This window comes from Scomber japonicus, chromosome 4 (genome assembly GCF_027409825.1).
Source record: "Scomber japonicus isolate fScoJap1 chromosome 4, fScoJap1.pri, whole genome shotgun sequence".
NCBI lineage: Eukaryota > Metazoa > Chordata > Actinopteri > Scombriformes > Scombridae > Scomber > Scomber japonicus.
In genome coordinates this window covers 6,635,628-6,662,969 of record NC_070581.1, presented here as the reverse complement: position 1 = coordinate 6,662,969, position 27,342 = coordinate 6,635,628, and the positions used below count along the sequence as shown (strand labels likewise).

The 27,342-nt window shown below is 39.3% G+C and overlaps 1 protein-coding gene across 1 annotated transcript in view; it reads right to left on the bottom strand.

Moving 5' to 3' along the window:
• LOC128357488 (kelch domain-containing protein 8B-like) overlaps nucleotides 1–7,282 on the bottom strand; it is a 155,049-nt gene extending 147,767 nt beyond the window's left edge. The window contains exon 1 of the mRNA XM_053317844.1: nucleotides 6,892–7,282. Within this exon, the coding sequence (XP_053173819.1) occupies nucleotides 6,892–7,282 (391 nt within the window). The remainder of the gene's footprint in view (nucleotides 1–6,891) is intronic.
• Between the last annotated feature and the right edge of the window lie 20,060 nt (nucleotides 7,283–27,342).

The following is a 27,342-nucleotide window of genomic DNA, read 5'->3' as shown; positions in this document are numbered from 1 at the left end:
GAGAAGGGTAGGGTAGGTGGCATGCATAGTTGTACCATCTTATTACTGTGATATAGATGCCTTGATAAAATTTCTTACAGATGTCATTTGACTTGCCAAACACATCCCCTAGATTATCTAAGAAATGGAGCGGAATGATCTATTTTTATTAATAAATTACCTTATTTGATGGAATCACCTCCTAAGGGAAATCTTTAATGCTTGAAAGAAGCATTAAACCCGGGATTCAATTCTCGATTTGGCCAATTAATCGTATTTTTTTTCAAAACCCTGAGCTGGAGTTACAGTAGCTGCAAATATACAGCTGGAGTGGTTGTGCAGCATAGAGCAGATCCAGGTTTGTGGATGAATCTTTGCAGCCTTGACGAATCACTGGTGAAGCGGGTCCAGCCTTGTTTCAGACTGACCAGGGGAAGAGTCTTTGCTGTCGGCTTAGCTCCAGAGCTAGTCAGCCTGACAGAGGCCTGTTTCAGTCCATATGTCAGGCTGGTTTTGGCAGGCGACCAGAGGTTTGGCTCGGTCGGGGGGAAAAAAGAAAAGAGAAGTCTTGAGGGAGAAAGTGTCTTAGCTCATGGGTTTTTGGAGAGCAGCTCAAAGGAAAATGCCTCTGAGATTTGTTCTATAAGCTTGGACAAGACAGACAGAGTTTTATGGTGTGTTTTACACGTTTTCAGCTAAACTCTGATGAGTATTTATTTTCTTTGTTCTCCAGGGACCTTAACTTGAGCTAATACTTTTGGCTCTGCAATGGCACATTACTTTTCTACACTGTGGTATTATATTATGAGTTTCAAGCACAAATTCACACTGTCAAGGATACACTGTTTAATACTATAGTGAATAAAATAGAATCAAATAAACCATTATGTGACTAACTTCAACTTTTATAAGTAATTTAAAATATAAATTCAACATAACTCATAATTAATAATATAAAAACATTCAATATGACATTGTCTCTTCTGTCCAAAATCAAACTATAATTGTCTATCAAGCTCAATATGAAGTTTAACCTTATCAATAGAGGGCAGCATTGTCAATAGATCATCGTAGAGCTATAAACATTTGGTATGAGTTTTCATGACAAACATATGATTTACATCATGATCAGACATTCAACTCATGTGAATTCAGATTTGGTCAGACATACAGAGAGTTTCAATGAATGTCCTTTAGGAAAGTGAGTTAGTATTCATGACAGTGGTCTGGAGAAGTATGACCGAACTAGGAATGACTTCTCTGCAGTTCAAATGACCCCAGTGGTCTTTTGTGCTTTTAATTCAGGCAATAATTGTACTTAGCTGGTCAGAAATGGTCTCTTAGAAGGTCTGTTTAACCTCAATTTTGTCATAGTGCTTGACTTTGGCCAGTGTTGTGCTGTCAGACTCCCACTCGGGTCAAGAGGTCAGTTTGTGTTAGTCCTAAATGAGGCACTCAACCATGTCTCTGTGGAATTCACTCTCCTCTTCACTTTTGAATTAAAGAGGAGCTGTTCTGTGTGTGATTATGTTAAGATATCTTTAGTATCATTTCTCAGTATTCACATACATTTCAATAAACTGTATCCTCTGCATTTGACTCATCATTACACTAGGAGCAGTGGGCAGCTGCAGTGACCAACACCATTTCTTTTTGCCAGTGCCAGTGGTCCGGGGCACTGACAGGTGTATTAACCCTAATATACATGTCTTTGATGGTGGGAGGAAAGACAAGTTTCAACTGTATCTGGAAATGGGCAAATGGCCAGGAATAGGACCTTCTTGCTTTGAGTCAAGTTTAGCTTTAGTGGATGAGGACTATGTCAGTGTTAATCATTGGGAGATAGGTGCAAACAAGCCACTTTTTCATTGGTGTGGACAGACTGTACTGTATTACTGACCAGTACACATTTCCTCCTATCCAAGAACGTATTTTCTGTATTTGTTGTTTTTACTGTCTAACTTTGCAGGTTGATGAATTATGTGCCTGCTTGTGCTGCATCTGAGCCAAGTGCACGACTGACCGTATATTCGGTTCCTATTCAGAGAATAAACAGCACAGCATCAAAAATAGATATCTAAAGATGGATTTTTCCCTTTAACTTTTTATAAAGTATTCCGTTGGTACATTTGAGAAAAGTTACTGGTTTCATCTATTTATGGTTAAATAAAATAATAATAAGAAACAAGGATCCAGTTTTACAATTCTAAAAATATTCTAGATGTAGTTGCCCATCTCTGCAAGAAATGTGAAGAATTTTCTTTAATATATATCTGTCAAGTTGAAGTCAAAAATACTCATAAGGAACGAATGCAAAAGTTGCCTTGTTAGTCATATTCTTGTCGTTAAATCCCACCTACTGTTACCATGACATCCTGGGTTTCTTTGTCGCATGTCTCTACTTCTGTTGGCTTAAGTTTATTTTTAAAAGGCAGGTAACAGTGTTTTATTTTGCTGAACCACTCTCACACACCTCCATCATCCTCACACAGAATCTACAATATTCCAAATTCTGGTAGTTGGGCATAGTGTATTATGTCTCTCTACTATTTACACCAACAGCCATTGGTGGACAATGACTACCAACCAGTACACATACTGTACAAGTAGACGTATACACACATAAACACGCACACAGCTGTCACAATTATATGGAATTAGCAAACGTTCACAATACAGTCATTTATACAACTACTGGTTTGTGTTGGGTTTTTAAAATCCTTTAGTGCTAGTGTAAGACAGTAATAATGCAGCAGAGCTTCACTGTAGTAGTAAACAATTGGGTGAGGCTTAAGATTAATATGTATAATAGCATCCATAATCTCTAATAGATTGGTCTGGAGGTGTCTCTGTGTCTGTTGAATAAATTCCACAGGATTTACTAGTGGTAGTCATTATCAACTACACCAAATCTCTGCTTCCTTCAGTGTGTTTGAAACAACCACCTGCCAGTGAATGATATGAGGTGCCTGTCTCATATGTACATGGCTTATATCTCTCTATATATTTACTGTTCACAGTGCTGCTGCTGAGAGAAAAAAAAATGCAGTGTGGTTTATCTCTTCTGCTGCACTCACCATACATGAAAACATCAGCGTTTGTCAGAGCTGTTAATGTTAAACTTTACTCTGAAGGGATTTAATGAGTCTCTAATGAGTGTGACAGCATCCACTTAAGAAAGTGTACTTACTGCAGGCCTTTAAAACACAACTGCACTAGTTTCTGGACTGAAATCACGTCCACCTCGATGCTCATTACAATGCATCACAGACTTTACAACAAAAAAAAACAAATTATATATATATAACTGTTCCCCTTTGGTAAATATTGACTATTTTAGACCGTAGACACTGAGCATGAAATATTACAAAGGTGTTGCTAGAAAGAATTTGGTTTAAAGAACTAAAGAAAGACATTAGTCAAAACACTGTCTTAAAATACTATCTACCATCAAGATCCGTTCTTTTGTTCAAACATTTTAGAAGCTCTGATTTTAGAGTAATGGCTACTGTATTAAATAAACACACCCTGGTAGTTACTGTTGCTATCTACCAGGCTTTCCATTTGCCACCATTTAAATAACAGACGCAGATTTACCACAAGAAACTCCTTGTAATATTGGAAACAATGGGTTCTTGATTGCAGACAGGGTTAAAAAAAGAAGAAGAAAAGCAGGCTTCTCATTTCTAATTGGCCACTATTGATTTTGCCAGATTTGAAATCCTAAATAACAAACATGTGGCCACTATGAATCTGCAAGCAGCCCTAGAGGTTAAAGATTAGATGCGTAAACCCCTCACATTGCGAAATGTAACCAAAAACGACTCATTTTGAGGTATGCATTAGCTATGATAGCATTACGCTTGTCAAGCACTTTGTTTTTACGCCCATTCTCAAAACCCTTTTTTCTTGTAACATTAAACAGGAAGCATACAAACAGTAAAGCACAAATCTAACAAGTAATGTAACTGTAACAGTGTGTGTGCAGATGGGGAATATGACTTGGCTTTGTTTTGCTTTAATTCCAGCCTCTCTCTCTCTCTCTACTAGAATATAACAAAAACTGTGTTTTCCATTACATTTGTCAGTTGCATACAGTGTTTTTGTTTTGTATGATGACCCTTATTGTTTAGTGGATGCAATGCTCTTTAATACAATGTAGGACCTGGCTCTGCTCTCTTAATGTGTGCCCTGATCTGATGTCCCTCTTACATTACTTGTGTAGCAGTACAATTACATTAATTCCAGAGATTTTCCCTTTGTGATCATGCTAAAATTGACTATAAATCCACATTTTAAAGCTGATATTTGAAGCTTTGCTTCCTTTAAAAACTTCTCTCTTTAAAAACTTTCCTTCAGACCCCCCTAGGTGTATATTTGTGTCAACCTTATCACCCAACATGAGGTCATTGCAGGTCTGTAATGAATTTGGCTGAGGTTGCAGGAGTACACAATCCCAAATCTAATAAATAGAAGGACAGAGGCGCTAATGCCTAAACTGAGCTGCTAATACCAAAAGTCCAACTCCCACACTGTACAGTCCTCCTGAACAGGGCTAACCCACACAATAATGTAGTTAATCCTATGCTCGCTCTTATTAATGGAAGTAATACGATATAAGTGTTTCTATAGAGCCAGCTAGCAGGATATGCTAACATTTGCATCTTACACACACAGTTTAATCCTCTCCTTATATATGCTTTTGGATTTTTTTGGTTTTGGAAAGAATATCATATCTTATGCATACTGCTTGACATTCCTGCCATGCATAGTTACGGTTGCTAAGCTTTGACTGAAATATCGCTGTTCAGGCAGTTGCTGTACAATGTAATTTGTAAGTCAAGTCAGTTACACAGATTTGCAGTTAGACATCTTTCACTGTAAGTAATATTCTTTTATCCAACTTGGAACACTTCATCTAAACTGAATAAAACATCTAAAAGTTCCACAGACGCTGAAAGAATCAAACTGTTTCATATTAAACTCAACAATACCTGTCTTCCTTCTTTTATCTTGTGTATGAATAAAATCCTTGACTCTGTCTCTATTAACTTGGAAGGTATTGATTCCTTGAGTTTGAGTTTTTATCAGGTCGACACACTCAACAGCAAGCAGCCTGAGGAAACTGTGCGGAATAAGCACTTTAAGAACTATATCTCACTGTATCTCACAAATATGACATCTTTAACTCTCTCTGGATTTTATGGCTATAGATACGCCCATATCTTATCCTCTTTTATGGCGTGTGATCAGTTTATTTTTTGTGTCCTCCCTCCCACATTCTCTCTCTCTCTCTCTCTCTCTCTCTCTCTCTCTCACGACTCTGCCATACTCTGTGCCAACATACGCAACCTCACACAGCACTGCACACGCCTGGGAAATGAGCATTAGGTTCAGTATGTTTATTAAGAGGAGGTAGACTGTGATGACTTTATCCTCCACAGAAGCTATGTTTGACATTCTGCTAGATAATATATGAGGACACACTTGCAGGGATGTCGCAGGAGACACATACACACAAACACCTACATACGACCTATTGACCGTTTACATAATATGAATCTTGGGACTGCTTCAGTGCAATATTTACTGAACATAATCCTCAGCTAAGCACCACCTTCATGTCTTGTGCGTGCAGACATCGATCTCAGCGCCACTCAGCTTTAATCACAAGTGAACAGAAAACCTACTCAGGAGACACTTTAGCAGCTTGGAGGCTTGGAGGGGGCTTCTCCTAAAAATGAATGTCTAATTAGTTAACGTCACCGCTTCACAGAAATGAGTTTGTTTGTGCCGTTGTTGTTTCAGAAATCTTATGAATATGTCGAAGCTGCTGCATACTCCACGTAGTCAGTTCCTAATGAGCCTACATGAGGTTTTGGGCCATAATTGACAGGGTGCACTGCTAAATTTAGAATATCAGAGGAGGAATCAAATGAGTGCTCTCCAAAGCACTGCAATCGAGTTAACCTGTCAAACGAAGATTCTCATGTGTATTTAGAGAACTTTCATACATGAACACTAGAGCAAATATCTCAAGTAACCCATCAAAAATCTGCCTGTTATCCCAGGAAAATATGTTATTTAGGTAGTATTACCCTGCTTACAATACCACACACTACTATGCACTTTACACTCTGCAAGGTAAAGCGTAGCATGAAACATGTCTTGTAAAGCATTGACCATCTCAAAAAGCAGGAGGTCGAGATTTTTTACCCTGTGTCTCCAATCAGAGAGCAGTTACATACTAAACACTACATGCGCTATAGCAACTTTTCATCTATTGATCTCAACACTGAAATTGGCACCATCAATGCTTAGCCCATTATCCCCTAGAAACTATGATTTACATCCGATGGCAGCGTTCAGTGCCAATCCACGAAGTAATCAGCAATCCACATTTGCCTCTTCATTAACTGTACAAACAAAACCTGTTGTTTTTATCACCTACCTGTACCCATGTATTAATCCCTAACCATGTCGCCAGCAAAGGGTCACAAGACAAAATGATTCAAAGAAAACAAAGATAGGCATGTTCTTTGGTTGAGGTGAAGGCACAATCAGTAGACAAGTGGTTGCAAGAAAACATCCCTTTGTTCTATGGTCAGTAGCCCAAAGTTTGGGACATACTAGAGGTACTCACCCTACCCTTGCCTTATCCATAGTTCATTTGGTGTAACCTTGATCTTTCCCTAACTTTAACCATACTCTAGTTTCCAGGCACAGATATTGTAGAATGTGTGAATCTCAAACACGTTGGCACTGGACATGAAAACTTCACTACTGACTCCAGTCTGAGGTCCTGTACAATCATTAAATATTACAATTCATGACTGGTGGTACGAATGCAACCCGGAATACTGCATAGCCACACTCACTCAACGTGATAACATATGCATTCAACTTTCTTACCTTGCTCCACTGTGGTGACGCCCATCGATGGCTGGCCCAGGCTGGCCCTCGGCTCCCATTTGCCCTCATCGGGGTGGTAGACCTCCACGGAGGCCAGTGGGGTCTGCTGCTGATTCATGCCTCCGAGCACCATCACCTGGCCCCCGAGCAATACGGCCGCGGCCCCCGCCCGTGCTGTGGGCAGCGGCGGCAGCTGGCTCCACGTCTGACTCTCTACATCCAGGACCTCGACGCTGTCCAGGGGCATGCCGGTCTCGCTGCAGCCCCCCAGCACGTAGACAAGGCCTTCATGGTAGACAGGAGTGCAGTAGACGCGGCGCTGCGACATGGGGGGGAACTGCTCCCAGTACAGGGACTTGACAGGACTCACCGCCATCTCCTGCACAGGCATGTCTCCAGGACCGAGAGGAGGGGACGCACCATCACACACCGTAACGGGGGGAGGAGGAGGAGGAGGAGGAGGAAGAGAAGGAGCAGGAGGAGGTAGGGAGAACGCAAAGGTGGAACAAAATTGAGTAGGAGCAGTAGAAACAAACAGAGGCACAAGCTTGTTTCTGTCTCTTTGAGTGACCCTGTGTCCGCCGAGAGAAAGAAACAAGAGAAAGAGAAAGATAGATAGATAGAGAGATGGGAGGGGTTTGTGGGGGGTTAAGAGGGTAGGGATGCCAGTAAGTGAAAAAGTGGACAGAGAAGGGAAAAGCAAAGAGAGAGGGAATGAGCAGAGTGTCGAACTCACTCCTCAGCCAGATGTCACGACTCTCTCTCTCTCTCTATTCAGATGTTTTATTCATCTGGATGTTGGTGTTTTTTGAGCAGCAAAGCCATCTGCCCTTCAACTCCTCCTATTCCTTTCTCTCTGGCCCTCTTCTTTCCCGCACTGCCGGAAGGTTATTTTGATTACAGTTTTGGCTTCAGTATATTCCTGGAAAAGAGGTGCTTGAAAAGGGTGTCCAAAGGCTTAAGACTGAATCCTTAAAAAACCTCAAAGTCATGAGTGACAGAATTGAAAAAGAAGAATAAACTGGGAGATGGCACTGGATCAAAGATCAGGAAGGAGAGAAAGTGACCTTCACTAGTTCCCTAATAATCCCCAAAAAAACCTTTGCTGCAGTTTTATACCCTCAAACTTGAGGCAATTATTCAGGAAAACCAGTCTACTCTAAGCTGCAACTCCGCAGTTCTATTTGCACCCTGGTGATAGAGCCTACAGTGAAAAAAAATCATTTAATAAATGAACCAAAGTCCTTAAATGAAAACTCTATGGGAGTGTAATGGCTGCAAGACTTCATTGCATTTCATGAAAGACTTTCCGCCCTTAATTAAACAAGAACTCCAAATCCCGGGGCGCCATTCTATGACTCGCAGTCAGGCATGGAGCCTTCTGAACTGTGTGCTTGGCAGCTTCCTGGTAGCGCTGGAGAGGGTGAGGGTCCCTTGGCGAGGCCCAACCTAGAAGGAAGGACAGAAAAATAGCATTAGATGTGGAATGGGAGTATAAATTGAAAAGCTAGGCTAATGAAGAAGAACATCCTTTTAATATGCTGAACAATTATATGTTATATTTTTGCAGTGGTTATACAAATATGAGATGGATCTGCTCTACTTTTCATGGATTTATACCGACTAATCAGTAAGACTGTAAGTTACAGTCCAGATACTAGTGTGGTAGGTTCCATGCAAATTAATCATGAAAACTGCATTATTTAATCAAAATGACCTCAAGACATCACACAACAACAGACCAACAAGGTTCATGTGTTGCTACAATAATCTAGCAACACATGAACCATTGTTTTCATATGTTTGAGCTAGTATGGGCTTTTGACAGTTGAGGAGTATCAGTACACCTGGAAGGGATGAATGGCATTATGGTATCTGTATTAGATTGCATTAGATTGCACTGGTTTTCATAATAAAGCAGGTGTGTGTTGATTCAATATAACAAACCACTGAATCGCAGGAGGTCTGTCAATCACATATCAAAGGTGATACCAAGAAAAGAGACAATTTCCATATTTGGAACTAAGTCAATACATACCTATTCTGTAACAAATACACTGTTTTGAGTATGTATGGCAAGCTGATCATAAAACCTTTCTTAATGATCTTCCTTGCTGATGTGAAAACCAATGATGTAATGGGGTTGAACGATTAATTGTTTAAAAGACTGTTTAAAGATTTTCTGAAAGCTCACTGTTGTCTAGATCTGTTTCCCCTTCAATCGTTGTTAAATGTAGTGACACTCATTGATAGTATGTCCCATGTGATGCCTTCATCCGGCCACTTGGATATCATTCCAACTAAATTGTTCACAGAAGTAATGGGGGAAATAGAACACTGCTCCAAATTATAATTAGCTCCCTTTGCTCAGGATGTGTCCCAGATTATTTGAAAATAGCCTGTATTCAGCCACTCCTAAAAAGGACCTGGCCTTGATCCATCAGTTTTAAATCAGACCTATTTCAAAATTGGCTGCAGACTCTGGACATTGCTCTGTACTGCTGCTGCTTGACCTTAACGCAGCATTCAACACCAGCAATCACACTGTGCTAATAAATAGACTTAAGTATTGGGTGGGCATTGGGTGGGATTCGGCCTCTGGAATGGTTCTCCTCCTATCTGTCGGACATTTTTATGGTTGATTCATTCGTCTCCTCAACTGCACAGACAACATGTGGCATATATCAAGGATCAATGCTTGGACCAATTCTGTTCTGTCTGTCTGCACATGCCACCATTAGGGCATTTCATTTATTCTGATAACATCTAATTTCACTGTTATGCAGACGATACACAGTTATATCTCTTAGCACTTCAGAGTTGCTGAGCTGATGTGAGGAGACTGGATGTCACAATTTTTTTGTAATTAAACTGACAAAACAGAGGTGCTTATCGTCAGCCCCGAGCACCTCCGTAATCAAGTCCAGCTACTGCTCAGTCCCCTTATCCCAAATATTAAGAACCTGGGGGACGGCCAGCTAAGCTTTGAACAAAACACAAAAATTGGTACAATCATGTTTCTACCAACTCAAGAATATTTCCAACATCAGACTGTTATCTTTTAGCAACACATTGAAAATTATTCCTGCTTTTATTTCCCCATTGTGCTACCACTTATACCTGCCTCAGTGTTTGAGCTATGCAGAAATCAACAGCCAGAATTCTGACAAAGGCAAAAAGCTCTTCTCATAGAAACCCACTTTTAGACTCTTGGCAGCAATCAACAATTTATTTTAGAGTCCTTTTCAAAATCTTACACTTGACTTACAAGGGTTTACATGGTCAGGTGGTGGAGTACATCAGTGAACTGTTAACTGCTTACTGCCAAAAAAGGCCTCTTAGATCAGCTGGGTCAGGCCTGCTCTCTCTTCCAGAGTCCAGGTTAAGGTCAAAGGATGTTTGGTAGGGTTATTATGTACTGGCACCTCAGCTATGGAACAATCTTCTGACAACTAGCCTTATTCTTTTTACATAAAAATGTTGTGTTTATTTTGAGTTTAATTTAATGATTTTCACCTGTTTTACCTATTTAGATGATTGCCCACTGGATGGTAACTGTGTGCTTGTATGATGCTGTTCTTTTATATGTGTTTTGGCATCATCATCATCATCATCATCCCTACATAGACGACAGAAGGCTGAGTTATCCTGTCAGGTCTCAATGTGAAGGCATCACATTCACATTCCAAAGCATGTTATCAGAATCACATTCGTACTTCCAAGACACTTCACTTGTGTCACTTCAAGGGACACAAACCACTTCAGTTAAGTTGATCAGGTATGGTTTGTGCAATTTGGAATGAAAGTCTCGTCCCAAATACATAAAATGCAGATTAAGGTTAAGGTTAGGGTAAGGGTCAGGGTTAGGGTTAGGGAAAGTAGTGGCTATGGTTATGGTTAGGTTAAGTCTCCAGCAAATGACTGTAAGTCTATGTTAATACCCCAAAAATGACTTACATAAATCTCTCTCTCTCTGTTGGTGTGTGTGTGTGTGTGTGTGTGTGGTAGAGACACAGCAGGAAGGGGAGCACACTGACCTGAGTATCGACATGGAAAGCAATGACATTTAGCAGGTAGTGGGAGAGAAAGGCAGCAACACAATATATCTCTATTTTCCTCACTTTCTCCTCTGCTGTCCTCATCTTCCAGGTCACACTCACAATATATACTGTATATATATAATACAGTGTATTCATAATTAATGACACCGTGGTCCAAGTCCCAATTAGTGGCCCTGTTATAAGCGAGAGGGAGAGAGAAATGAGGACAAGGGGGCTAGTGTGTGTCCATACCTGCAAGTATGTGTGGAAGTGTTTGCATACGGATATCTTTGTGTGTGTGTGTGTGTGTGTGTGTCTACAGCAAATAAAGAAAGGCATTAAGAAAAGCTCAGGGTGATCATTCTTACTGATAATTTGGTAGCATTGCTTTAAAATCATATCATGCCAAGTATTTTTGTGATGACCATTATTCCTGACCATATTGTAAAATACTAATAAAAATAGATAAAGATGGGGACATATATTTGTTGTGTTGCCCCTTTTTCCTGTTACCATCCTCTTTCACTGTGGTTTGTTGTGGGTCTGACCTTTAATATCTAAACCACTTCTACACCTCCAAAGTCACTTCTTTTTTTCATTAAGTAGCACACATAGGACTGATATATGAACATTTGTCAGTTTTACCAGTTTTCTGGCATTTCAAATTTTCTTTTAGGTAAGGACTGCATTTCTTCAGAGGAGGCAAATCACTTGTTTGACCTATGAATTATACCACCTTAATATTTTACCAAAATCAGCTCAAATGAAAACATGCAAATCTAAAATTATGTTCACTGTGTCACCATCATTAAGGCAAATTCACTGAGGTCTTTTTTCTTATTCTTGAGGTGCATTTTGGCATGGCAACTAATCCAGTTCTGCCTCAGGGTCTTTATGCAGATCGCTGTCAAAAGAAAATCTTGTTTTGCACCCAACAGTATAACATCACCTGTTTTATAACATTCTTTCATCTCCACCACCCATATATTTCATGTCATGGAACATCACTCTTTATTTCTGTCTCTGTCCACAGCTCTATTCATATTTTCTTATTGTTTCGGGTCTCCAACTACTGACAGTTCATTTTTTAGCTGCTGATGTCAAACAGTAGAGCATGAAGCTCAGTGGTATTGAAATCTTCTTTGAAGTCTGTCTTAGCATGTCTGTGAGAAAAACTTGCCCAAAAATGGAGCCAACCATGCACAGAGCTTTATATACCAATTTCAGAGCATCAGTCACGCAAATGACCAAATCTCACAAATACATACCTACTCACGAACAACAGGCTCTGGTGAATCTGATTTGGAATGAGTAAACCTCACAGAAAAAAAGTAAAATGGGTGTAGGGTACATTGTGAGGAACATATTTATCAATAGCATTTGGCCCTTGGATGTATGCATTTGACTGCAAATGGAAAATGGAAAACATTTATATAAGCTCATGTCTCTATTAGCATTTCTCCTGAGTGTACTTTCTATTGCTTATTTCTGCAGGCGCACACACACTCAGTGTATCCCTCTGAGCTCTGTTTTGTGAGTATGCTGATGGCCAAGAATAAACAAAAATAAAGGCAAATCAAAGATGTGAGAATGTGAATGTTCATGACCTTTCACTATAATCCTCGAATTATGAGTCCATCTGTGGGCTGAAGAAGAAAAACTGCTGATAGAATGGGATGGATAGATAGGAACACACTGCACTTGAACTGCAAATTTCAAAGCAGCTATAACTGGCACCATCGTGTACTTGCCACTATTAGCCATTATTTGTTACTTGTGTACGGTCATTACTTGGCTGTGCATAAATAAACAGCTTAATATCTACCAACGAGGGAACTGTTTCTCAAAAGCTGTGTGAGTGCACATTTAGTTTGGGAATTGCCTTTGTTTAAGCCTATTTCCTGTTGTACACTAATAGAAAAAGATGAAAGTATTTTCTCAAAATTATACAAAGAACATTTTTTGAGCATTGTTACAAGTTTTCACATATATAGGATTATCCACAAAGCCTGATAAATCTAAGATTAGAGCAAAACACATCTATGTGTACTCTCACATGATATCTCTCTGGTGTCTGTATGCCAACTATGAAACTAAAGCCAACAGACAACTAGCTTAAAGACAGGAAGCTGGGGCAAACAGTCACTCCAAAGTAAGAATATACCTACTGACATCCTTTTTACCTGTAAAATTAAATTCATGTATTCACATTAAACATGAATATTTAACTGAACATGACTACTTGTGTGTGTTTAAACTGTTTTCTTCTCCCTTGGCTGCAATCTCCTCTTCAAGTTTTCCTCGCAGCCGTTCCTCAGAGCATTTGGCTTTGTTATGAGCTGGGCCAATCGCCTGCCAGCCTTGCCATCGGCCTCTTCTGCAAACCTGTCTCAGTTTCTGGCCAGCTTTTCAAAAAACACTTGGATGGTTTTCCCTTTCCGTTTTAATTCCCTTCAGGTAAATCCTCTGTAGCCCTTCTCTTCTGGCCTCACGCTTCTTTCTCTCTTGATCGAGAAGGACACAGTAACTGAACTTGGCTGATGCCACAGAAGTCAGGAGCTCTGTTTTGTAAGGAGAACCTTGGTAAAGCCCCCCCCCCCCCCCCCCCCGAACACACACACACACACACACACACACACACACCCCAGACACAAGCCAATGTGCAAAAAAACCGGTGTCCTCCTGCATTATGCAAGTCTCCACTTCCTTCTTAAGCCTCTCTCCACAGAGATCTGTCCATAAGACAAAATGAGCAGCTTCTGGCATAAAGCCTGAAGCTCTGGTTGGGCTCGCTAAGGAAACCACACATAAAAGATGTGCTGCCTTCTTTTGCATTTGCAAGGACCTTGTCACATCTGCTCTCAAGGACAGGAAGGCCTCAGATTGTTGGAGAATGACATCTTCTAAAAAAGAAAAAGTGAAATAAAATATACTGCTACATCGTTACACTATATCAGAACCTGTAAAGGTTATAATGGTGAAAAAACTACATTTGGTTATAATGGATGCCAAAGCCTATAATCCAATACAAGTGAGGGACTGCATACTGGACAGGTACAGAACAATGAGAAGAGACAATGACAACCCACACTTAAAGATATTCTGATTAAAGAAGTGAGGGAAGAAAAAAAGTTCACACAATGGAGAAACTTGTAGGCAAAAGTACTACACTCAATTACTTCACTATTCAAAAGTGGACCAAAACATTTCACTACTTTTAACAGTTCAAATAAATATCAGTATTTCTGAGTGCAGACATCTTTCTTTTGTCTAAAGCCATATTAAAGAACTTTTGGCTACCAGCAGAAACATCTCCTGCCAGCTGTTTCTCTTGCACAAACGTCTGAACAAGACATTTTATCTGCCTCTTGTCCCCATTTGGGTCTCTGAAGATGATGGAGGGGCCCAGACATGCCATCTGCTTAACTGTTGGAAATTTGAGTGGGCTCTGTTTGACAGTCCCTGCATGCAATCCTTTTCTAAACTCAAAGACTCTGAGCTCAACAAGTTTTGCTCAAAAATGATCTTTCTAAATGCCCACGCTACCTTGACGACTGACTCAGCACCTCTGTCTTAATAAGACGTCTAAGTAGACCCGGTCTCAAGACAATCTCAAAAACTAAATGCAAGTTCCCTGTATCCACATTTATTTAAGTGACATTTTCATAATTCTAATGGAAGAACAAAGGTTGAAGAATTTATCTATTCTTATTAACACAGTGTACACATCAATTAAGCTTAGTAATCAGTAGTGACGACTTTCTATGATATTACTGTGCAGTGGTACCCATATAAATCATTACCTTGATCAACTCAGCCAAGTCTCTGCTGAGAGAAAGGCATCACTGGCTCATCTGTTTGATACTTTCTTCAAAAAGGTCTTGGAGACATGTAAAACTGTAGCTTGGCCAAGATAAGTGGATTTTTCAGGGGCTGGTTCTATTGTGTCAAAGGATGCCGCTCCAGGGTTCTGGAGTTCTTTCTTCTCACCGCATTCATATTCTTGTGTATTGATGGCTAGACTGAAAGATGTGCTTAGATAACTATCCTCCAGCGACTTTTCTTGTAAAATAATCACCTAGAACAGCTAGAAGTGTGTCACCATTACGACTGCCCTACATATTACCTTGGTGATAATTGAAACTGTATCAAAACTTGGAAAATTGGTGAATATGCAACAGAATACATTATCAAACTTTGCCATAGCACTGCTAATGAAAATAAATCAATGAATGTGAGAGTAATACATGATTTATAAGTACTAATAAATCAAATATTGACTTACTCCTTCAGACTTTCAATGAAAATCAGCACTAAATGGACCTTCTTATTGTTTGAGATGAGGTCTCTTAATGAAATCTGCAAATCAAAATGTAACACATCATGTGCTTCCACATTTTAAAGAGATAGAGATTATGAAGTCAATGGAACATTAACTTCATAATCCAATCAATTTCTAAAACCTGTTGTAGTCACATTGAGGACACTTTGAGGCCTAAAATTCAGATTGGACTTCAGACTTTTTAAGACTTTTTAAGGGCCTATGGAAACTCTGGTCAATCTAGAAATATCTTATGAGTTTGTAAATGGCCTGTGTCGAGACGAGTCCAGCATTTAATGATCTAATTGAGCTGTTACATTATATAATACCAGTAGGTTAAAGAGTACACACTGTTCTCCTGATGCTCAGCTGCAAGAGATTATTATTATACGTTCTGGTTATCAGCTGTGAATGGTGCCGTGTTAGAGCGTGGATAGCAGATGTGACTGTGACCAAGACTCCCTGGGGTGCTCTGTCCCTACTAGTAACACATGCTGACAGCCTAGTACAGTGAGCTAACTACACAATAATGACTAAATGCAAGGAGTCAAACACATAGTGGAAGGGGGAGAAATAAAGCACATTTAGTACAGTATGTCTTTTAAGGGATTGAAAATATGTCAATGTAACCCAGTGGAATGACATGACCAACTTAAAATGCATGATTAACTCTTTCATGTAGAGTTAACACGCAGCTGAAACAGTGTCCTACTCTAACTCTGAATATAGATGTATGTTTACGTTAAAATCCTGCCTGCAGCAGCTTTAAATATAATGAGCCTAACAATCAAGAAGGCCTATTGAACTGAAAGCAACATACTAACATGGGAATACCATAATGGGCTTCAGGAGAAAGGTTGATGGATGTGTGTAGTTACAATTATAACCCCATGGGGCTCTCATGTACTTGTTAGCAACAAACAATGCCAGCTAACTGCAGGTAAATTAGCCTGAACTACAACACAACCAATTCATACATGCATACATGCATACATACATACATACATACACACATACATACATACATACATATAAGTACAGTAACCATTATTTAGTTTTGTGGGCGAAATAAGGGTTAAAGGCTAATGGATTTTACACAGCTAATCAGATGAAGATGGAGGAGCTATGACCTGAAGTATCTGCTATGAACAGTAAAGAAATCACATAGGCAGAGCATGAAGTGAATGGGAAAAAAGAATCAAATCAGCACAAATTTAGTCTACACCAGATACTCTTCTGTCTTTTTTTAAAGCATGAAACCAAAATAGGAAGTTTACCGTTATCCTGGGACTTGGCTTTTGTAATAAACTGGCACATTGTACAAAGAGGAGCCTCGCAGAAGTTGGCCTGAGGGTCTTTACTACTACTACTTTGACAGAAAATATATAATGATCAGCTGGGAGTCTTCCCATGAGGCAACAGGAACATCAGTGGCATGCCGACAAAAATCTCCAGGGGATACTGTCACTATATTCCTACCAAAGTCATTAAGCTGCTGCTGCTGCTCATGATGACGGTGAGGACAGCTGGAACTGCTGCTTTATGAAGGTATAAAAATGTCACATATGAGCAATTATTCAAAATGAAAATAGCTCAAGACTGACATGTTGGTTGACTTCAGACTTAAAACACCAAAATCTTCCATGTGTAGAATAACATAGTCAATACTAGCATTTTAGCATTCAGTGGGTTAATGCAGCACAAGAGTGATCATTTATTAATATATCCATTGTGATTAAATGGTTAATTTTACTATTAGACAATCTCCCTGTAGCTTTTTTTAAACAGCTACTTTGCAAAAACATCATTTGCAACTCAATATTTCATTAAAGGAATTTACAGGCTTTATTTAAAAAAAAGGTACTTCAACGTAGCTTTATAGCTAGACTGTAGAAGAGCTGTAGCTAGTCCTCTTGGCTACAGTACAACACAGAGCTGCAACCACTGATCCATAAATAAATCACGCCTGATTGCAGCTAAGCCTTTAGCCAGCAATGAGAAGTTAATTACAGGGAGGATGTCTGTGCCATTAAAAAGTTTCTGATCTCTCCTGGCTGAGTGTTTCTCAAGCTTGACAAGATGAAGATATATCTGTATGACATTGGGACACAGCAGGCAGATGTCCACAGACAAAAAAATAATGTCAAATTAATTGGGATTTTAATTAGAACTCGTGATGTTGATGCCACCAATGTCTGGCTGTTACAGATTAGTCATAGCCAAACACGTGGGTGTAACTACATGACACAAGTATTTTAGAGCAGATCCCAGAATTTGGCAAGGTGTGTTCAGAAAATGCCAACATCAATGTTTCTTTGGATTAGTGTTCAAGAGCTTTTTTGTATATTTATTCAGTTTTTAATCCAATTACTGCATATAAAAAAGTGAGTACACCCCTGTGCAATATCTTATTATTAGAGTGTACATTTTTAATATGACAGGACTTTAAATGTTTAAAATTGTACATAATTTACTTTATTATTTTTCTTTATCTTACTTATTAAAAGTCTCTCAAGGGACTAGAGTTGAGAACTAGCTATCTCTGTAGTATTTCAAGTTGTTTGTAACAAGTGGAAGTGATACTATGTTAACTTGCATTGTAAAGTAAAATGAATAAGGTTGAAGTGTGGGGTATTTTATTTGTTATTACAAAGAGGTTAGATGGACTAAAATAAAAATACAGGACTAAAAGTACAACTTCAATGCAGCAAAAGTGAGTGCATCAGTGGTTACACCTGTGACCACTGATACAAACATGATTGTGACTTCCAATTAATAATCAACTGAACAACAAGATTATAAAAAGAACCCTGATGCAACATGGCACCACATGGTAAGGTATCACCTGAACAAGAAACCAGATTTTGAGACTTCATAAAGACAGGAGAGGGTACAAGATCATCAGAAGCTATTGAACAGAAGCCAGAACATAGTTGCAGCAGTGATTAGGAGGTACAGGAACACCCACACTACCAATAACAGAAGGCACAGTGACCGTCCTTGAAAAACGATGGCATACCCAATTTGCTGTTTACGCAACCTTTTATTGAAAAACTGATGGACAAGTGCGTCTAACTTGGCACGAGGATTATCTGTAGAAATTGGTGTTCAGTGCTCAGACAGTTCAAAAGACATTACAGGAAGTCAGCTTCTATGGACGACATCCAACAAGAAAACGACTCACAAAATGGCTCAAAACTGCAAGACTAAACTTTGCCAAAGAACATGAAAGACGTCTGATGAATGTTGGCAGGACATTTTTGGTCAGACGAAACCAAAATAAATGAGATTGGATCAGATGGGATTCAGCATGTTTGGCATGGACCTGGGGAAGACTACCACAGTGACTGCATAATGTTGATGGTGAAACCTGAAGATTGCAGTGTGCTGATATGGGGCTTCCAGTCTCAAGAATGCTGGCAGGAGATGAATTTTCTAACATGGCACTGATCCAAACACACATAGGAGGAGTTTTTAAAGAAGAAAGCTACAACCTGTCCCCTGACCTGAATCCAATAGAACACCTTTAGAATATTTTAAAGAGGAAGATAGGGCTACATAACCCTTCCAACAAAAAGCAGCTAAAAGAATCATCTGTAAAAAATGACAAAACATCTCTCCACAGATTTGGGCAAGACTGGTTCCTGCCCAGGAAGATCCAATCTGTCACCAAAAATAAAGACAGGCATACAACATGTTAGAAAATAAAATAATGGAGTCTCATCATGAAGAATGTACTGACTTCAAACACTGATTGTATTTCCAGCTGTTAACAGTTCTACAGGAGCCCTGTGTTCTCTGTCTTATCTCTATGTGAAGTAACAATTAGCACGTTTGTCTCTGTTGAAAACAACAAAATGACATTGGGTCTCCCACAGTTAGCGTTGGCTAACCCCTGTGGGGCTCTGTACCAAACAAACATGTGTTTTTTTGTGTTTGTTTTCTGGTTTTTAACCCTCATACTTTCCTATAGTCATATAATTCAAGAACAGAGGACAAGAGTAGTAGCCAAGGTAGTTTTTTGCCAATTCATGTGAACAACAATTAACAGGAAATGGATTACTGAAAACATTAGTACCATCAAGATGTGCCCATTGGCTGCAGTCAGTGTTCAGATAAAGCCATGTAATAAACTAAAGATGGACACACTGCTAAGTTTGGCAAATTTTCTAATTCAACCAACAAGAGCACAATGTTTCTATTTCTGTGACTGATTTTTTTCACAATCACAAAAATAATATGACTACTTCCAGTTTTCAGTGATATCAGTAATCTCTTTAATCTTTAATCGGAAAATACTGACAGCATTTTGCTTTTATTGCATATTCTTATCATGGGAATGACTCAGAGAGAGATTTGTCTCGCTGATGTGTACATGTTAACGAAGCAGATTTCAGGCAAAGCTGATGAGCTGATGAGATCACACTCAAGTGATTTTATCTTGATAGAAACTCTAAAGTAAAAATCTCATTCTGGCTCAGGTGCGGGTGCTCATATTCATGTTGAAAAAGGATGGTGATGTAACAATGTAGAAAAAAATGTCCCTGTATGTACGTAAATGTATAGATTCATGTGTTCTATTAATGAAAGGTGAAATTGAAACGGTGATAGTGAGGAGTAAGTGGAAAAGTAAGATACCAAGAAAAGCCAGTGGAAAAAAAGACAGATTATGCAGGTGGTGAGATAATGATTGATAATAATTGCTTAAAATCAGAATACCGGTGAACAATGCTGTGGCTTGATGGGTATCTTCACCCTGCTCATGTCTTCCAAATTTTATTTCCTCATACTAATGGGACCCAAAGGTGCATCTTTAATTACAGTGCAGTGAATGATGAATTTCAATCACAGATTAACTCTGAAATAACACCGAACAATAGCTGAAGTCATGAACCAATTACAGGCTTTGAGTTACAAATGCAGCACATACATGCAGGACCTTTTACAATCAGTACACGATGTCACAATCAATTTAAAAAATCTCATTTCAAGCTTATCAAATTGCATCAACTGGTATTTCAATTTTAGAGAGAAGTAGCTTGTCAGTTGAAATCAATAAAAGAAACAAAAAGGAACAGGGATTGTATACTGAAGATATGCAAATCAGTCTGGTAGAAGCACTGATGACAGCTGCATCTTTTAGTAGAGTATAAGTGTATTGAAGCATGGCACATGATAATAAAATGTATGTAGACCTAGTTAGCAAAGATTGTAACTCATAAATCATGACACTTCACCTCTTCTCACTCTGCCAACCTTAAGCTAAAAGTATATTATGTGATAGTAGTCTCCAAAAATGAGTGGTGTAAAACCTAAGAAATACACTCACTCTGCTCTCTGAAACATGAATCAAGGTTTTATCCTCCAGTTATTGATCAGCCATAAAAACTATTGATGTATTGTAAATAGATCAGTGGTTCAAAATTTGATATAGACAGTTTTTATGAGGGGATTCTTAGACCGGGTCAAAATTGACCTGGAACATACTGCGGGAGTGTAGAATATGAAGAGAGAGTATGTAAGGGTTAAGGTTGAGGTGCGCTTTAACAAACCAGTTCACTCAATGTGTTGCCGCCCAACCACATCTGAAGGCAAATGTGTTAGTAGTTGTTCCAGATTGCAACACTCTCTGCCACCACTGAATAAAAGGTGAGATGCAACAATCACTCTAATGGGAATAACAGCACACATTTTTTTTGATAGTCTCTCCTTGAAGGCATTCATAGATTTGCACTAGTGGGTACACCCGAAAAACAGCAGAAGCAGTTGGGTGATGAATGAAAAAGAGAGCTTGAGATAGAAGTTCAAACCCTGCTTATATTTTCACATCAACAATCCTGGCCAATTGCTGTCGGATTGTTATTTACAGAAAGCCACAAAGAATTGTCAGATGCAACAATCCAAGATCCACCGACTCCTTTACTAAGCCAAGATGCCATTCCCAGTCCCACATCCAAGTCCTTTTAAGAAGCTGTTCATGTTCAACATTACCTACTTTGCACAACACGATGGCAGATGAAGGATTCTCTGATGAAATTAAATAATAGAAGAAAACCAGCTGCTTGTGTGTCCTCACTTTGCCACAGTTAGTCCTTGCTTTGCCTTTCGGGAGACACTCTAAGTCTAAGTGACAGAAATGGTCTACAAGCACACACAGGAACATTTTGTTTGTGAAGTGACTCTTGTTGTTTCATCATTCATTCATAGTTACAGTAATATGACTAGCACAAAAGGTTGGGATATTGAGTTATAGTTAAGAGGGCGGCCTGAGTTTGGCTTGGCGTACTTCACAAAATGTATAGATAATCCTAACCCTAGCACTATTTGGAATATAACCATTACAAATCATTGTTCATCAAAGAAAGCAAGAATAAAGCAATGAAGAGTGTTCAGAAGATGTCTTCACTGATGATGATCTCTTGGGGTTCTTTCATTAATGGCCTTAAAGTCCTCTGCACTCCTAAGGTCACAGCAAGTCAAATGATCAAATCTCCCACCATCTGTCTCTTCAGAAGCTCTAATCCTCCTTTCGCCAGCCACAGCTTCACAGTGTTCCACTTATTTTCCCAACTGTTAGTGGATTTTTAAATGAAGCAGAGCTTGGAGAACAGAAAGCAAATGCCCTGGGAAAGGCATGTACATGCTTCTTTGGACAGAGCAAGAAGCTTAGAGGTTTAGGAAAGAGGTTTAGCTATTTAAAGGAGTGCTTATGAACTTTTTGAAACTAAATAAATCATAGGAGAAGCAGGCTTTCTACTTGGCAGTTTTACAACAATATCCCAAAGGAAAGGAAGAAAGTAAAAAAAAGTTGCCTGCGTGCAGTTCTTACAATGAGTTTCTGGCAAAGAGCTGAGATTTGGAGTACTGATACCGATACTTCCTAAACCAAGCCGAAACACGCAGTTAGGTACGTTGGTGACTCTAAATTGAGTGTCTATGGAGCACCCTAGGGTCGAGTGGTTAGAGCGCATGCCATATAATCGCAGCGTCCCTGATTCGAATCCGACCAGCGACCCATGCTACAAATCATTCCCCTCTCTCCCTGTTTCCTGTTGGCCTCTCTACCCGACTGTCTGAATAAAGGCATTAAGAACTGCCTTTTCTTGGTCCATTCTTTGGGCAGTGATTGGAAGACTTGGAAGATACCAAGTCATGGTTATCTTGTCACATAATGACACTTTGGCACATGTCTCCCAGCAGGGCGCGTTCAACTCTGTTACTCCAGGCAATAGCATGCCTTGTTGCGCACAGCAAGTCAGGCTGTAGTTTTTTATCTTGTCTCGTTTAAAGCTGCTAAACAAATATGTCTTGCCTTGTCGGATTGACGAACGGCGCTTGAAACTCCCTTTTCCTCCGCACCCTTCCGATGTCAGAACTAAGGGAACAATTTGGCAACTTTCTGGAAACCAGCAAACTGACAAGCACATCCACTTAACGCACAGATTGATCAGATGTGGAGAAGCATTTTGATAGCATTTTGCCCTCATCTTTCAAGCTCTTTTCCCATTCCTCACACAATTTCCTCTGTCTAATCTCGAATATACTATCAAGTGCATCAGCACAAATGCCATCGAGGAACGACTGTCTGCATTCACCCCACGATCAAGTGCAGCAATGACACATCGGATGAACTGGTTTATTTCAAGTTTCATACTGTATACTGTTTCATACAGTAAATGAGCAGAACCATGTCAGTTTTACAAAGTAGTTGAGGATTAGACCACATGGGTTGCATTCACATTAACAACAAAGTGAACAAAGTACGTGTTAGTTCTCATTCAGCCAAGAAACTAACAAAAATAACAAAAGGAGAAGGGTGAATGATACCTCATATCTAAGTTTACATAATCAGCAGTTGTACTACAGCATTTTTATTAGGCTTGTATTATAGTATATTAGAAAAACTGTTGTTTTCATATATTGATGCCTGTCTATCCATGTGTTAATGACATTGTTCCTGCTGTAAAACATTAAAGATCGAAGCATGTGAGCCATCAAATGGGGTAAGATCACACTGATCATAGTCATCAGAAACCAATGAAACATCAAATGCTCTGTTCAATTTATGATATTTTCCCCCAGTGTTTGTCTCACTAATGTACTGAAGCTTTGCAGCATTTGATATTATAATGTCTGAAACACACCATCTTTTAAACATATTACGCATGCAGAGGTATTGATAGACAAGGCTAATCAGACACCCTTGAGAGACAAAGAGTCTTACGTCAGCTGACTCATGCCAGCAGATCATCTCAAAAACAAGATGAATGCCAACCTCTAGAGACATCTTGTGCAGCAAAAAGGTCAAATATGTTTATGTTTCACTTCCCACAACTCAAAGCTGGAGAGCCTCTCCATGCAGAAACTGTGAAGTGCGTTGAGACAGGCGCATAATCACAGCAGCTGCTCTGCTTGCTTCACCCTCTGCTATGAATACTTAAAAAGCCTTTTAATTTCCCCTTCGATGTTTCATCATGGATGCTGTTTTCTAATGAACTGAACAATAGATTTAAAGCCAAGTCCACCCCGATCTCCAAATAGTTGATGACAGTGTTCAACGGTGGCTGCCACCCTCTCCTCTTCCCCAGCTGCTTGCTGCAGACCAGACTCAGTCTAAAAGTTTGATGCTGCTTGTCGTTCATAATTTAAACCTGACATGCTCTGTGTTCCGGTTTCCCCACTTCCACCTCTCCCTCCCAGTACTTTCCAGTCATATCTCGATGTAAAAGAGAACTTATTATACTTTTAATTATAACTATTCTATCTGTTAACATTCCCTGCTTTCATCTGTTTCAATCTGCAAATGTCTGTAAATATATGGTATCATCCATATTATTATAGATTAGCATACTAGAAACCGCTAACTTATTTTGGAACTGCACTCGTGGCTCCGCTGTAAATGACCCCTGAGGACACAACTGAAACTATTGGCGCCAGTTCATTTAGAAAGAGCAACGGCTCAGCGTGGATCCCTCCAACACTGAGTCGGCCGGCCAAGGGTGTAAATTCATAACTCAGTGAGCCAGTGATGGACAGACATTCAGGGTTATGGCTGGTCCAGCCAAAAGGAAATGTCACTCTGTAGTCAAGTAGATTAAATTATGTAATGCAAACATAAGTTCAACTGCAAAGTCATGAAAGTGCACTTACAAAATTGCTGTATTTGAAATACTATGTGATTTGTTCCACATCTACATAATGCTGCACTGATGAAATATGATATATGATGTTTATTAGTGTAAAATTTACTGGAAGGCAGTTTTCCAAAAGGCAATGAAATATTACCTTAAATATGTGACATTACAGAAGCTGGCCTGTCGTAAATGTTCTGTGACATGACTGTTCATGACTGTCTTACACAAACTGTGTAGGTCTAAGAACCCTTTGCTTGTCAAAGCATGGCTTAGCAATTATAACTGATTATAACCGTGCCCATTATTAAAGGTGTCCTGATTTCAGACAGAGGTAAACAAAAGTAGCTTTTAATTTCTACAGTTGTTGATTTTGCTTGAATGGTTAAGGTTAGTATTTGACTCAGTGGTTAGCTAACGTTAGCAAATAATGCACTGTAGCAAATTCTTCAAACCACATTTATAAGATTGTGCTACGGTTCAGATGCTGAATGCACTTAAGCCATCTCTGTTGGCAGCAGCAATATTGTTTTTATTTATTATATATCTGTCTATGTATTTATTTATATTCTGTTATAAATTCCTTACTTTACATAATTCATTTTGCCTTACATTTTCATGAATCCAGGTTATGATGAAAAACGTAGCATAATTTGTAAAGAAAAAAATAAAGGAGAGTAACCTTTATTTTTGATGAAAGCTGTGTAAATTAAAATTATGCAAATATCTCACATCTAAATATTTCTACCCAGCACACTGGGATTTTCAGTGTTGTGTTAAAACGGTTCAAATATAGTACATTCAAGACCTGAATTTGAGCTAATAATTGATAATTACCGAGCTAACTGTCAAAGCTACTTCTAAGAATCTCATCTGTCAACAAAATATTTACTCACTTCCTAGTGAGTCACTTCCTTGCTGTTGCAAGTTGATGACTGATGATCAGCAACAAGGAGGAGATGCAAATATGTAGCTGAGCTCTGCTGGTGAGCAGTGCCTTATGCAGGTTTACATGCAAACACACGTTCATTCACATTTAGAGAGCCAGATATCAGCAAAGCCTTTGAGCACTAATGAGATTTTGTATTCAAAGTGCTTTTCAGCCTATAATATTCCCAGTAGAACAGAGCCAGTGTGCTTCATTACAGACTTACAATACCAGTCAAATGTTTGGAACCACTTTCTCATTCAAGTGAAAGGGAAGGTCAGTCCAAACTTTTGACTGGTACTATATCTTTTTTTTTTTTTTAAACAAAAATCAAGCAAGCACTCAATGTGTCTTCCCTTCCTGTATTAACCAAATTGGCTGGGAAGCTCAATAGCATCAGTCCTCTCAGGCTGCAGGACTTTTGATCAAAGACATGTTTGATCAAATGAGATGATGAGAGGGAAAAAATATCACTTTGGCTCACACAGATCTTATGTTAGTTACATAATCTGACCATGTCTGAGTACTATCGCAGAAACTGGCTGTGTGAGTCTGATTCAGAGGCTCAGTCTGGATCCATAAAAGTGTGTGTGTGTGTGCGTGTTGTCGGTTTTGGAAAATGAGTAGGTATTGTGTAAGCCAGGTATGGTTTAGGGAAACTATGTATTTTCTGCTAATGAAGTATCAACTTGTGTGCCATGATGAGGTTTTGTTGTTATGCACATTATGTGAACAAGATGCTAAGTGCATCTTCATGATAACAGTGAGCAGCTGCTGCCACAGCCTACATTGTTTGAATAATTATGACTTGAGTTGTGTTCTGTGGCAGATTTTATTCATAGAGCTAGGGACAGAGGACAAAGCTTTTATTTGTAATGTAATGCTATATGTGAGAACATTATTCGCTGATACATGTTTCACCATTACAACTATATTTTGGTGTCTTATAAACCCATGTGGACCTTATGTAGCAACGGTAAACAGTAAATGAACTGTACTTATATAGCTCTTTTCTAGACCTTGGACGCCTCAAGGTGCTTTTACACTACATGTCACATATTCATATACTGTTGGCACAGCTATCGGGAGCAATTTGGGGTTAAGTATCTTGCCCAAGGACACATCGACATGCAGACTGGAGGAGTCGGGAATCAAACTGCCGATCTTCCAATTGGTGGATGACTGCTCTACCTCCTGTGCCACATGTGTGTCTCAATGTGTCATTAAAAAAAAAAAAAAAAAGTTAAAATTATACAAATTACCCAAAAGCCTCAAGCAATGGGCCTTCTCTGTAGGATGACAAGCCTGACAATCATTTTCTCTGTCTGGCTAGTCAGCAGGATTGTAATGTCTCACTTTGCCAAGCTGTAGTCTACTCAAATCATAAAAATGTCTTTTCCCTGTTCAGGAACTACAGGGATAATGTGCTCATGTGCTCCTGCTATGTTTGAACAGGTGGTACTGTTGGGTGTGTAGGTGTCATGCCATATAGAAGATGATAAATGTTGAGGCTCATTCACAGCCAGCTGTCATTGCAGTCCGAGCCTGTCCAGCTAAATTCAGCATGTTCTCCTGGAATCTTACATGGAAACTATACAGACTGCATTAAAAGCGTCTAAAAAATTAAGATTATCTCCTGTGGGGCTGCATTAAAAACATTTGTGTTGAGCTGTTTATGCTCTATGAAGTGTTAAATTGGATCCAATCGTTACACAGTGAATCATCCCTCTAACACAACCAGGAGGGTTTGATAGGTGCCTGCTTTTTTTTTTAAGGATTGTCGTTCCAGCTATTTTCATTGCTTTCATTGCTCCGTTCCAATATATCCCAGTGCTGCGCTAATACAATAATACTACTATTATGATCTGGCTCAGGCAGATTGGCAATAACTGCTTCACTGAAGCAATATTGTGAATGCAGAGGGAACAGAACTGAGACTCCCAAATACCAACTGAGGTACCCCTGCAACATAGTCTGGGCAAAAACAATATAAGTTGGATTCAACAGTTTTATGTTGTAACAACAATGCAA